At 41.0% G+C, this 15,166-nt stretch overlaps 1 protein-coding gene across 1 annotated transcript; it reads left to right on the forward strand.

Moving 5' to 3' along the window:
- The first annotated feature begins 2,445 nt into the window (after window positions 1–2,445).
- On the forward strand, window positions 2,446–14,093 carry ube2v1 (ubiquitin-conjugating enzyme E2 variant 1). The gene is made up of 4 exons (XM_033627195.2): window positions 2,446–2,589; window positions 7,277–7,428; window positions 11,170–11,295; window positions 12,781–14,093. The coding sequence occupies exons 1-4, from the start codon at window positions 2,568–2,570 to the stop codon at window positions 12,919–12,921; spliced, it is 441 nt and encodes a 146-aa protein (XP_033483086.2). The 5' UTR covers window positions 2,446–2,567; the 3' UTR covers window positions 12,922–14,093.
- Window positions 14,094–15,166: the final 1,073 nt, after the last annotated feature.

Below are 15,166 nucleotides of genomic sequence, written 5' to 3' on the forward strand. Positions count from 1 at the left end.
ATAGGAGGTTTAAGGGGGGTTGTATATGTCACTGCAAAATGTGCCAATATGACTGGCCATTGGGAGCCCCTTTTCCCAAATATTTTTGGGGGTGCCCAAACATTTGCCTGGTTTGCCTCTCATGATGGTGCGCCCCTAGTTACAAAGGTTAGACCCATGAATGTATTAAGGGACCTGGATCCAGCCTTGAACGCGTGACCCCGTTCATTCCTATAAATTCCTATGAGAGTTGCTCAGTGGCACATAAAGCCAAAATGGTTTAACTGCCGCATCTACAATTATCTGGATAATTCAGGGATGATCGGCAATACTTCTGCACTGTGTGGCACATAGAGCAGGCGTGTGAGAGACTCACAACAATGTGGCCACACACTAACATGAATGGGGATAAAATGATTTCATCTTGCAGCCTAGGGCGGCACGGTGGTACAGTGGTTAGCACTGTCGCCTAACAGCAAGAGGGTTCCTGGTTCGATCCCTCAACGGAGTTTGCATGTTCTCCTTGTGTCAGTGTGGGTTTTCTCGAGGTACTCCAGCTTCCTCCCACAGTCCAAAAACATGCATGTTGGGGACTAGGTTAATTGGTGACTCTAAATTGACCGTAGGTGTGAATGTGAGTGTGAATGTTTGTCTGTCTCTATGTGTCAGCCCTGCGTTAGTCTGGAGACCTGTCCAGGGTGTACCCTGCCTCTCGCCCAGCGTCAGCTGGCAGGCTCCAGCTCCCCCCGCGACCCTCAAGAGGATAAGCGGTTACGAAAATGGATGGATCTTGCAGCTCTTCTAGACTTTCCAAATATTTTTGGGCCAGATGAATCAAATCCTGTTAGACAAATCGCTTTATGGGGGTTGTGTTGCTCAAAAAAAAATATATCCACTGGTTAACAGATATCTCTTTCACAATGTAAGTCAATGGGAAAAAAGTCATTTTCTTTTCAGTGACCAGCTCAATGGCATCGTGAGACCCTGTAAATTGCAGTACCACTGTTTGGCCACTACAAAAATTGGCTTCAAAACCCAGCACACTTCCAAGGGGCCTGGTTAGACCAAGTGCTTCTGAAGCAGAGGGTCCGTCTCCAGAGCTGCGACCTATTCCCCCCAGCAAAGTAGTTCAGGTGGTGCAGCAGCTAGCTAGCTAAGCTCATGAAGCTTCTCTGATAGTTTGTTTTGTTTGTGGTTTGATAAACAGAAAGAGAGAAAGTGGGGCAAGGAGGGGCTGTTTGCTAACACATACAGCCTACTAAAAGTGGACTGAATCAATGCGTGGGACTGGGTTGGTGCCATCCGTGTTCATAATAAATACAGCAGATAGAATCAGTAGGCCTATTTATGGGAATGCCCACAAAACGTCACATCCTTTTATGTCAAGGAGTATCTGCTACCATGCTGAAGGACTGCTGTTTACTTTTGCAAGTCAAATAAACTAGAAAAAAAACAGAGTTGAATACTTCACTCACAAAATGATAATTTGTAAATCAGTCATGCTGTGTTACCTTGAATGCGGGAAGAGTATGTTTTTCTCGCATGCCTCCAGGAAAAACGGTGAACATAGGCTATTGATTTATTGATTGGGGATCATATTTAACAACAGCAAAACTTTATCAAAACAACAGTTTACAATCACTCACACAGCTCTTGCAGTAGAATCCAAGTCTTGTTTATCCAGTTTTATGCTCAAAACTTCTGAAACGTGCATTTTCACTAAAACCTTAATGTCAGAATCTTGCTTTGAAGAGAGCATAGATAAGTTTCACTTTCAGGTCAGTTTAATAGTAAGGTTAAAGCAAAAATGCATGTGTACTGACATGAAGACTAACCATAGACTGTATAAAATGAGACTAAGCTACTGTAAAAACCATAGCAGAAATGGAATTTAGCCTGTGTCAATTAATTATAAGACAGGTTTAAGAGGGATCCTCATTTTCAAAATCAAATAAATTTAAGATAAAGAAAAACACATTGTGTATTTAATTCATTCGGTCTACACTTACATAATAACAATGCCTGGAAAAAATAGGTTTGGAGTCAACGAACTTGTGTTTGAGATAGAATCATCCACCCTGTCTGTAATGTTTTTCTTTTCTCTTTTTTGAATAGTATAATTAAGCTTTTTATAACAGTTTCACATAAAGGGCTAAGCCATTTGAATCATGATTTAAAAAAGACACAGAAGGTAAATCATCAGAAAGTGTCCCACTTTACTCGCCCACCTATATCTGCGCTTTATAGAGTTAACCCTGCTCATTTTCTTTTCAGTGACCAGCAAATAGCACGATTTTGCCAAGACTGTACAGCTATTTTGGATCCCCGATCATAAGGCCATCTCTTTACACTATACATTTCAACACGTGGTATTTTTTTTCCCCTTTTCCAGATAAGGATAAGAGGAGGGACAGTGCATATGAAACAAACGCTAGTGTTATAAGCAGAAGTATACCAACGTCATGAAGCAAGTCAAACGAGAATATTAAGTACTGAATAAAGGATTGTTACTTATTTTCTTCCGGCGGACACGCGCCAGTTATCATTGGGCGTGCGCAGCTCCGCGCTTCCGTAAAGCAGTGACAAAGATGGCGGCCTGCGCCGCATCAGGTAAGCCGACTTCACTGACAGTTCATACAGTATCTTTTAATCTATTTTACAAAAGAAATACAATTTACAGCATATCGTATTAGCTACGCAATATATATGTTATTCCCAAGAGTCCAGCTGCAACTGAGTTTTGACTTTGAGAGGACTCTTAAAGGAACTGCTATCACTAACGCCGCTAGCTAAGTTAGCTCATGGGCTAGCGAAGCTGGCCCGTAGTCTTTGAGCAACACTCGGCCATCTGAAACAACCTTGATTTACCATTATGAAGCTAGCCGGTCGGGGAAAATGCTACAGGCGGAGTGAAGGCACACTTCAAAAAACGTTTATCAATATATACGCGTATCACTGGGCTATTCTCTTCGTAGGGCGGTGACGCCCATAACCAGCTTGATGGGTAGATAAGTTGTTTGCTGAGATAGTGTTAGCTGGCAGTACAGCCCTGTTCAGTGACTGAGGAGTCATTCCGGAAGAAATTCTTAAAAGTAGCTAACGTTAGTCACTGAGCTGAACCCGAGGCATTTTGCTAAACGCAGTGTTTGACAATCTGTAGACGTATTCTTGCTTCAACGCGAATAGCTTTCCTTAGCGGTATAACGTTATTTTAGCATTTAATAATTAAGCTGGCAATTCCTTAAATTGCTAACGCTAGCAACGTAGCGAAATGTCGTTTCTGCTTCGTGGCTACTCCAAAGCAAATAACTTCGCCCAATGCTCGGTTGGGCAAACTATTTAAAACTATGTCTGTTTGAGATATCCCTGTGCCGTAAATGAAGGCTCATTATACATTTACACACCTGGACCAATTTGAAATCTACAACTGTAAACCCAATTAAGGAATACGGAATATTACATGTTTGTTGTCAGTTTAAAGGGATAGTTCATATTTTTTGAAGTGGGTTTTACGGGGACTTAATAGTTGGTGTATTACATAGAGTAGGTGTCAGTCAGCACACCCCCAGTTAGGAAAAACAGGCTGGAGTCTGACATGCAAGCTCAGCTATCTACTGGTGTGGAGGGGTCTGCAACAAAATGTATTTTAGCCACCTAAAAAAATCAAAATCAGTTTAAGTGTATGCTATATTTAGAATATTTTAACTGCTTTACCTTGCTTTCAGACAGTGATTTCCAAACACAGGAGGTGCAAGTCTACCCCTGCCTTGAACAGCTATTTTGTTTGTGTTTGCCATTTAAAAGGGTTAGTTTAAAGTTAAAGTCCCACTGATTGTCACACACCTGAGTGTGTGAAATTCTCTGCATTTGACCCATTCCCTGAGGGAGCTCTTGTGTTGAGCTAAAATGATGATAGATGGAGAACTGAAGCTGCTAGTGGCTTTCCTGTCAGAATGAGCTTTCTGACAGAAATGTAACGTAAAATACTCTTGATATACCGTACACTGAAACAGATATTGATTTTTTTTTTTTTTTTTTTTTTTTTTTGGTGGGACTTTTTTTTTAGACAGCTAAAACTAATTTTCTTGGACCCCCAAGACCCCCATTCACAGCAGTACATTGTTTAGCTCTTGTGTCAGACTTCTGCCTGCCTCTGAAACCTTGGGCTGTGCTGACTGACATCTACTGTTATGTCATACACTGACTATGGATATGTATCCCATACTACCACACTTCAAAAAATTCAAACTATCCCTTCAAAGTTCCTGAGGATGTCACAACTTGTGTGTTTGGCCATCCAAGTGTTACAGCTATCCAGAGGTTACCTCACAGTGGCCTGTGAAGTTGACAGTCAACACCTGCATTACATAGCTGTCAAAGAATAGTACTTTCTGTTCACATGTGCGCGCAGTCACAACATGAATTATGCTGCATTTGAATAAAGTGAGCCTTGTCTCACAAACATCTATAAAAAACTCATTCCTTAACCTTCTGATGTTAGCTTTTGCAGTTGCATTCATTGATCACGTTTATTTGCCGGCAGTAAACCCAATTATTTTAGGATGTTCAATAATGAAACGTATTAAGACTATTTCTTTGCACTTGCATAAAAATCTTGAAGAACAGGTACGTCGAAAAACATCTTTACAAGACGGAAGATCTTCCATGGGTTATGCCTAAGGGTGTAATTAGTCAGAAACCTAGGGCAGCTCATAAGAAGAGTCGTAGGCTAGTTTTCAACAGTGCAGTTACACAGATATCACATCTAGACTTAGAACACTATTGTAAACAGTTCAGTTAAACTTAAAAAAAGTTGTTTAAAACATGCCCAGCTGGTATAGTAATCCCACTGCAAGGATACTGTTAAATCAGACATTATCTGCTCAGTTTAAATTATGTAGAGGAACTAGACAGGGGTGCACACTTAGCCTTTTATTATTTGCTTTAGTGATGGAGCCACTTGCAGAGACCATTCGATGCCATCCAGATATACATGGTTATGACGCGGAACATACTGTAAACAAGATATCACTGTTCGCGGATGATATTTTGTTATATATATCTCAACCGAAAACTACAATACCTTCTATATTATTAATTCATTTGATAACTTTTCTGGATATAGAGTTAATTGGTGTAAAAGTCTGCTGATGCCTATACAAATGGAGGATTATGGTTGGCTCGAATCACTTCCATTTAAAATAATAACAGAAAAATTCACTTACTTGGGAACTGTGATTACTAAAGAGTATGATTCATTATTTAAGGTGAACTTTCCTCCATTACTAGATAAACTTAGGACAATATTCAGTTTTGAAGGACACAATTTCATTAGTAGGGAGGATAAATACAATTAAGATGGTTTTTCTTCCACAACTACTTTATCTCCTCCAAAACATACCATTTTTTTAACCAAATCTTTCTTTAAGAGGCTAGATTCAATAATTCTTCCCTTCATATGGAACTATAAATCCCATAGAATTAAGAAAGAACATCTCTGCAAGCATAAGCTCCATGGAGGACTTGCTCTGCCTAATTTTATGTATTATTACTGGGCTTCAACTATCTGTCTTATTGCATCTTGGTTAGATGATACTGCTCTGCTTTCAGACCGACTGGAGATGGAGCAAGAGGACTGTCTGCCATACTCTATCGGTGCAGTTATTCTATCTCCAGTTCTTCTTGATAAAAAACAGATATCAAAATACTTTAAATGAAAAATGTCCTTTGGGTTGCCGATATCAGCAAATCCCTCTTTCAGTCCATCTAATTTAGACAGGTCCTTCAGCATCTGGAAAGAGCTGGGGATACGTAATATTGGAGACTTAAACGGCACTTTTGCATCCTTCTCTCAACTTCAACAGAAATATCACCTGCTGCAAAATCAACAATTCAGATTCTTTCAGATTAGAGATTATGTGAAAGTACATCTTCCCCAGTTCATAAATGCCAAACCAGATAAATTGGATGAATGTTTGAAAGGGTCTACTGGGGTTCAATCAACAATATCATTTATTTACAATACATTACAAGATATGAGTTGCCCATCTACAATCGCTGTGAAAGCAGAGTGGGAAAAAGAGCTAGGTGTCCAAATAGAAGACAACATATGGAATGAGAGTCTGGCCTACATTCATACTTGCTCGATAAATGCACGCCACTGTTTAATACAGTTTAAAATTATACATAGATTTTATTATTCTAAGAAAAAGTTGCATAAAATATTTCCGGAGGTTTCTCCAGTGTGTGAGAAATGTGAGTCAGAAGAAGATAACTTACTGCACAGTTTTGCTCTCTGTCATGAAATACAAACTTACTGGATTGAGATCTGTATTTTTTATTTTTTTTCTCAAAGATATGAAATGTTCAGATAGACCCAGATCCAGTCTTAATAATTTTGGGCATATCGACAGAGATTAAAAGGTTGAAACGGGCACAACAAAGACTTTTGTCATATGGACTCATTATAGCTAAGAAACTGCTCTTGTTGTATTGGAAAAAGGAAGCTGCCCCAACATTGAAGTTATGGCTCACAGAACTGACTGATACGCTCCATCTAGAAAAAATCCAATTTATTATTAAAGATAAACTAAATGAATTTGAAGAAATCTGGCAACCTTTAATCTCATACCTTACAGGAAATATAAAGGAAAACAAACTTTAACTGCAGTCTGAGACAGGGTGGGGAGGGGTGGATGGGGCCGATAGGGGTGTGAATGAAGTTTGTTGTGACCTGTGGGTCTGCTTTTTGGTGTATTTTCTTTTTATGATGTTGTTGTTTTGTGTTTCTGTTTTGCTTGTTTGCAAGGACATTTTCTAGGTGACATACAAGTATCACCAATTAACCTTTCCTTATTGTCCACTTGTGTTTGTTTGTTTGTGCAGGGAAAGGGGAAAAACAAACAAACAAAAAAAAAAACAAGCATGGCAAAAGCAGTCTTATTGAGATTGGCAGTGGATTTTGCACTCTGATGTGAAACAATGTGATGTAAAAAAGCATGCCCAGCTGAGTCATTTTAACATGTTAGGAGGTTGATAGATAATACTGTGTTATGGTAGGATTCACTGACAGATATAGCTACTTTGAAAATATAAGAATAATTCTATACTATCAATTATAAGAATCCTAATTGGGTTTTTTTTTTGGTTGTTGTTTTATTTAACACACACCTTTTTTTTAGGTCAGTCTAGCTCTTAGTCAGCAACTTCTGTTAAGAAGGATTATTGAGTATGATATGGCAGAATTTTCATTTAATGATCCCCTTTTCTCTGTGTGTGTGTGTGTGTGTGTGAGAAGGACACGTCATAGTTCCCCGCAACTTTCGGCTGCTGGAGGAATTGGAGGAAGGTCAGAAGGGAGTGGGTGACGGTACAGTGAGCTGGGGCCTTGCAAATGATGACGACATGACGCTAACTCACTGGAATGGCACGATCATCGGCCCTGCCAAGGTGAGCTGCCCCCAGGGTCCACAACACTAATGGCCAAAACACACCGGCGGCGTACGACGCGCGTCAAAACAGCCACCCCCATTATTTTCTATTTACAAACCCACACCGGCGGCGGCTCGACGCGCGTCGACCAGCCGCGCCGCGGCACTTTATGCTATTGTCCTATTTTTCCAGCGTCGCCGCCCTTGAAAAAGCGCTATTTTGTACTTCCCAGCCTAGCGAACTGGAGTGTGCAATAGAAATCTGGTTGACGCCCCGCAGCGCGACGCTTTTTGTGTGTGTTGGAGGCGGCACTTGACTCGCGTCATATGACGCCGCCAGTGTGTTTTGGCCTTAACAGATCATACTGCTCTCCTGTTCAGTTGGTTATTGGATTGGAAAATCTGATTTGAACAAATGTCCTTGTAAGACAAAAAATGACCACCTAACTATTAGCAGTTCAGGAGTTCAGGATTGTTCAAAGTTAAACAAAGAAAATATTTTGAGTGGCACAAATGCTCACTGATGCAGTGTTAGTTTGTCTCTCATGAGTAGTTTTCACTACATTTTAAACCAGTCCATGAGGGGTAAATGATGCTTGTGCTGACTTGGATCAACCAGTTGTCTCATAAGAAGAGAAATATAGTAAACACTGGCTGCCTTTCATTTGGTTGTGTGGGTGCTGTAACGGTACACATAAGTCACGGTTTGATTTTATACACTGATATGCAGCAGAAGAAAAAACAGTTGCATAAGTATGTTTCCTTTGATTTATTTTGAACAGACAGTAGTGCAAGTGTCAGAGACAGACACAGTCCTCCTGCTCAAGATTGAGTTAAGATTTTGCTCACTGGCAACTTGGATCAACTGTTTTCAGTATGAAAAAATGAAACAGTTCAAACACTTCTGTATTACACTGGACTAACACTGAACATACACTCTCCCAAAAGGCAACAGGTCACACCATAGTGTGACTGACTTACACGTTAATCAGCTTGTTGTGCTAACCACAGCTCCTGTTGCTAATAGTGTACTGCTAAAGGTTTCCAGGTGCAACTCCTGCATGTGAAATCTAGTTCCGCATCAGTCTATATATGGTGTATTCCACAAGCAGCTGCATGCACTGAACTGTGACCCTCCGTTCTGTGACAGTTCAGTACAGATACCCAAAGCGTTAGGCAAGTGGTGTGCTGCACTTGTACACATGCATAGTTGCCAGGGCAGGGGAACGCTGTTAAATGGCGTACATGTGGTACACAAGGTTTCAGGTATGACGCTACATCTCTATCAGCTAGTGATCCAACAGCAGTAGTATGGTAGATGCTTTGGTAACACTTCTTGTTGAGGATGAGCTGCGATAAAGTGAATTAGAAACAAGTAAATATCAGGCAAGAAAACTTGCTCTTTGTCAGCATGTCGGCAAAATATGCAACTGTCATTCATGCCTAATTTTAACTTTCAAAACATCAAGCTATGTTGGATGAGGAGCATCAGGAGACTCAAAGTAGTCATCCCCTTCTATAGTGTTGTTGCCTTTAGTATGGTGCAGTGCACATATCTCAGCTGTGTAGAAATTGAGCATATGAGGGATGCAAGGTATTAAAATGAAACTGTTGCCGAACCAGAAAACTCTTTCATCCTGTAATTTGATCATAAATGCAAAGCAGAAATGTTCTGAACTCTGACACAGGCATGTCAGCGATCATATTCTCACATTCTTATGTAAATCAACCAGTAGTATGTGGTAGAAGAACAAATTAATGGGATGGTTTTGTGTGTCAGTTAGTTGGGCCCGTTAAGTTGTATAATTTTTTGCACAACACCAGAGCATACTAACTAGGGTCTGTCCGCACTGCAGCCAGAAAGATGGTTACATAGTGACTGTACTCTGAGGAGCTGGATGTGTTTGAGTTTGTGCAAATTCTTTTGCAGTGCGCTAGAAACTGGAAGATACGTGTTTTCCTGAGAGCCAACATTGTGGGTGGTTGTGTTCCCTTTGGTGGCATTCGCATGGTTCAGCCTACCCTCCAGAACGTTAAGATGATGTACTATTTCCTTGTGTGGTTTTAGAAGTAGAGAGAAGTGCATGCATGCACTTGTGTTTTTGCAGTATTGAATGTAGCAACCTTGTTCCTTTACCACTGTGGTGGTGGAACAAATTTGACAACGTACAAAGATGTTGGTGGTTAGGCTGCAATGGCAGTAAGTTAAAGTGTGAGTTCACAAGGTAGGGATGGGAGTGGGACAATATATGATTTTATCATGGGTCTTAACACAAATGCTCACTGTAATGTGACTCTGTTGAATTTTTATATCGGGATTATTGTGTCTGGCAGCACCCTAAGACACTGCTGGGTCACCAACAATAAAAGAGACTCTGGAAAAAGAGGCTGTATACACACTAGGGATGTACCAATATTACATTTCGGGGCCAATATCAATGATTTTATGTCCTCTGATGCAATAATAGTGAGTTTTACTGCATGCTTTTGTACTAAAGGCATCCTGGGCAAGATCTCTCTTCGTCCCAAACATGTTTCAGTTGTCCCAGGGACGCCGGCTGCTACCAGCCATCTTGTCTCACAACAGTAAGATCACAGAGCCTGTTTGCCAAACAGTCATTGTATTCTTCTGCTCATTAATTTAAGTTTGTGGCCGTTAGTCTCCAGCCCTGCTTTTTAGCCTGTGCAAAATTACTGCCATGAGTGAATGTCATCTCACTTGCTGATAGGCTGATGGCAGTAAACAAGGTGAGTATCGGCCGATACCAATGTTCAACTGATAAATCAGTGCGTTCTTAATACATACTCACCTCAAAAAACCCAAAAGATCTTCATCAAGCATTGGCTTATTCCATATTGAAAGATACAATGCCATTGCATACAGTTGAAAAGCCTGTATTTTTTGTTTGTTATTCACTAGAAAAAGTTGCTCACTAAAATAAGATGTGTGTCCTATCTGTGATGCAATAAAATATTTCTTTCTAAACAAAGTGTAAGGTAAAGTGATTCCATTATGTTTTAGTGCCATTTAGCCAAGAGTTTTAGGCACATTTTGATCATTATTGGGATAATATTGTCAATTGCAATAATAATCATTACATGAAATTTTTATATTGACCCATCTCTACCCTAAGGTGACTATAGCATTTCTAGTCATTTCAAGGGACACTGAAAAGTAAAATCAGCCTTAATGTTCACACAGCTGCTGCTGTTGTCAGTGTTTCCTCAGTGTTTACCACCAACTGAGTGCCCACCATTCCAGCAGGTGGATTACTGATGTTGTGAACAGACACAGAATTCACAAACGGCATTAAGCAGCTGTGAACAGCTGCAATCAGAGCTGAGACTTCACTCTGTTTTGGTACTTGTTTGTGCATATTCTCATCTAACCACTCAGTCCATTAAAAGTTGGTCATTATTATCATGCAACGTTAGGCCTACTGACTCCTTGTCCTTTGTCAACATTAAACATGTAATACATAAATCACAAGATTCTTGTCAACACAGTCAACTTAGTTGTAATGAAACTGTAGATGTTCAGGATTTCTGTGATTTGGTCAAAAGCTTTAGAACAAGCATCAAAGTGGATCATAAGAGTAAGTGTTTTGTCAACTGTCGTTTTAAGGCCAACAATGAAACTGTCAAGCTCAGTCAACAAATGTGGTTAATTAATGGCAACTACTAAATCTACATCACGTAACATCACAGTTCCTTGATTCTAACTCTCTGAGCTAACCTGTCATCTTTTCTTTAATGGCAGACTGTCTATGAAGGCAGGATATATTGTCTGAAAATAGAATGCGGATCCAGATACCCAGAGACTCCCCCTCAAGTCCGCTTTTTAAACAAGATCAACATGAACTGCGTTCACGTTTCAAATGGTGTGGTGAGTACCCAAATTTCAACACACATCCATTCTTTGATCAACATTCTACGTGTAATCATTAATTTGACGTGTTTATTGGTATTATGTGGACTAATTTAGACCAGTGCATCATACATACAATTAACTAAACGCTACTGGGCTCCCAGTAGGAGCCACTGTTGCTAGTTGTATTTAAGACTTGATTTATGTTTGTCTTAGTGGTAGCTTTTATTAGTAAGTTGTTTCAGAGTTATAAGCCCTCTGTACACAGAGATCACACTAAAGAGCTGCTACGAAGTCCCTTCTTTATGCCTCCTTTGCATTTGTACACAGAACCAAATGACTGCAGCATCATGCTGCTCCAGTGTGTGATTCGAGAGAGCGTGCCAGCATCATGGAATCAAAAGCAGCGTGACATGTAACACAACAGCATCAGCCTCTCGTGTGACGTGTGACGTATGCGTTGGCAGGGCTTTTTAAACAATAACAATGGCATTAACATGGCAATAACAATCATTTAACGTCTCTGTGAAATGGCGGATGATTTTGTTTTTTGCCCAGAGGGTAAGGAGCTCCTGGAACTCATCGTTTTCCCAATTTGTGGACATTTTCACCTGCTGTTCTTCTTTGAGTTAGCTGCTAACCACTATCAGCAACTTTTTAAATCTCCCGCGATGGGTTGCACATATAACATGTCGTCAAAACATCACACCCTAGCTACCCATTATCCCATCCTGCCATGACAGTGCTTCCACAGCAACACTCCTGGGTTGGGAAGGTATTACTAGTGGTAATGGCTGGTTGAGCAGCACCACTAACACTAGCTACCTCCCACCAGACCCGGGTGGTGCACAGTGCAGTAAACTGAAGAATTGTAAAATTAGCCTATAGACCGCTATGTGTAACCGCTCAAAAATGTTCTCAGCGGTTAACCAATACACAGTCAACCGATGACATCCCCAATTTGATTTAAAATATTTTTAATTGTTCTCTTTATGCCAACACGCTGCTTTAGCCTAGCATTGGATATAAAGAGGAACTATGCAGGAATTGTCAGTTACTGTTTGTAAACAGTGTTTCCAGCAAAAGCGAAAGTCGACCCCAGCTTTGTCTGCTTGCCGTTTCGCTGCGCTGCATATACACGCATTATATACACGCATTTTTTCGGTGCTGTGTTTGTAATTTTCGTAGCTTCCTCTTGGTTGCATGCTGCATACAGGCCGGCGCCTGGTCGCTGCCACCTGCCTGCTGTGCCCAAAAACATCCTGAATATAGTAAGAAGAAAATAAGAACATACAGGCAGAGGGCAGAGTCCCTGCAGATAAATTCACCAACACACACTGAGCGTGGGTCATAACTGCCGACTGAGAAGGATTTCTATTGTATGAGTCTATACATTGTTTTTTGAGGGAAATCCCACATAGTATACCTTTAACCTTAATGCTGTGCTGCTCAATAGGTTTCTTATTTAGGCCATAATAAAATGATGTGCCCCTCTCCCCTCAGGTGGACGCAAAGTCATTGTCATCGCTGTCCAGGTGGAAAAACTCCTTCACCATCCGGATGGTGCTGCAGGAGCTCAGACAGCACATGACGCTGAAAGAAAACAACAAGCTTTCCCAGCCGCCTGAAGGCCAGATGTACTAAGGCACCTGCTGCTCGCCACACACACGGACACACACAGACACACACACAGACAGACAGACACACACACACACACACACACACACGCATAGCATCCTAAACACCTAACACTGACTGTACCACTTTCAAACTACACAACCATGATGTTATTGAAGACTCTCGACTCCCACTTCCTCCCTCAGGAGCCTCCCATTGGACAGAGAGAGGGATGTGCACCCAGTGCCCAGTCATCCATCAAAGGTCACGGTGCAGACCAGACATTACAAAAAAAAAAATTACTGTACATCTTACCTATGTTATTTTTTATTATCTTTGTGTTCTACATCCAGATTGTAAAATAACAAATGACCTGATTGAGTGTACCAATTATGTGTGTGCCCGCTGGATTCTTCACAAGTGGCGACAGTTAGTCCATGTTATATAGGTATTGTGGGAAGGGATTTGAATTAACCCACTGCTCGGCCAAACATATATTGCTCTGTACTCCAACCAAAATGTTTTAACATCTAGATCTGGATTGTTTTTGAAATGACAAACCAGCATCTTGCAGTATGCTGAAATAGATTCCCCTCATAGAGAAACAATGTTCCCAACACAATGCTTTGCTTGGCCTCCCAGGTTAATCTCAAATTCCCCAGCTTCCGCAATCCCGACGATGTGAATTTCACGGGCCTTCCTTATGAATGCATGCCCGGTACATGGGAATAAACTGCTACTAGACATTCAGTAACATATGTATCAACAGGGCACTGCTGGCTCATCACTCATGTTCTCAGACTTGTCTTCTGTGTGCCATATGGTTCATAGCGCTTTGTGATGGTGATTGATTATTAGCAGCCAGTGGGAGGGGGATAGGGAGGGGGGCTACAGGTCCCTGTGCTTTCTTTATTCAGAGAGCATAGTTTGTGTGCTTGGCACCTTTTCAGGGTCACCACTGTACTGAGCAGGAGGAGCTGTGATTTTTTTGTTGCTGTTTTTGGGTTCTTGTTTTGGTTTCTTTAGTCTCTGGGCTGACCTGTGTATACTCCATGGAGCCGTCTCTTCTCTCATACAGTGAATGCCCACTGAATGCAATGTACGGCTTTGGATGTTTATTTTATAACAGGTTGAATCTAATCAGGGTGATGGTGACCTGTTGCATGGTTTTATTTGAATTAAACGTTATTACTTTTGCACGCATTTGTGTCATGATTCTCAAGGGCAAATTAGAGTACATTGTATTACAGTGGTATAGCAATACATTTTCTGCTGGAAACAATAGTGATTGCTCATGACAGAGAAAGTAAATGTCATTAGCCAAATACAGTGGCTCATCTTGTAAATGATCACAGTTTTTAAAGTCTGTTTTAATAGTCAGGTGCCCATTTGAGTGGTGAAACAGGTTCTTGCTTGCTGTAATCGTTCTCCCTGTTTATACAGGCACCTGGTCAGAATTGAAGCAGCGGGCCAAGATATCCTGACATTTATTCCTATTATGAGTCAAGGACCAAAAGGCTGTATCCTACATTTTCCACAGTGCAACCAGTAGCATCTATTAGACTCCCCCTGCCAGTTAAATGTTTACAGGTTTCCTACTATAGGCTGTATATAAAGATGGACGACATGACAGCTCCCCAAAGGTGAGGCCAAGACCTCTCAATCACTCGCTGATGGCTGGTCGAGTGTCGGTCATAAACATCGAACAAATTTGTCCCAAAGATGGTTTGTATCATTTTAGGAAGTTCTTATCACACTGATGTATGTTCAAGTGTTAATTCGCCTGACAAGTTTGGTTTGAACTTGTTGCCATAAAAAGGGGGTTTTATGTCCTGATGACAGCTGTGCGTGCCAATCGGTGTACTCAACGATCAGTGGCGCTGCTAGCAATTTGTTGGGTGGGTGAATGGGTGGGCCTTTGATACCACAGAGACGTTATTGTACAGTGGGACGAAGTGGAGACGTTCATCTTTCTATACAGTTTGGTTCCCACGCAGTATGGAAAAGTATGGATTTTGATGTTAGTAATTCACTAAAAAAGAGTATGCAGAATATGTGTTTTCAGACTTGCCCCTATTCTGTTTTCCAGAACATGAAATTCAGAATTTTCTAAAAATAAATTGATCACACAAGCTGAGTGTTTTTCATGGCGTTTGGAGCAGGCAGGCAGGCAGGTAGAGCAGCTAAAATGTTTGCCACTGTGTGAGTGAGTGTCAGGGTGAGCTTGATGTCGTTGAAGGCAAGGCAGGAACTGCTGTGTACAGCTAAATGC

Source organism: Epinephelus lanceolatus, chromosome 1 (genome assembly GCF_041903045.1).
Source record: "Epinephelus lanceolatus isolate andai-2023 chromosome 1, ASM4190304v1, whole genome shotgun sequence".
Taxonomy (NCBI): Eukaryota; Metazoa; Chordata; class Actinopteri; order Perciformes; family Serranidae; genus Epinephelus; species Epinephelus lanceolatus.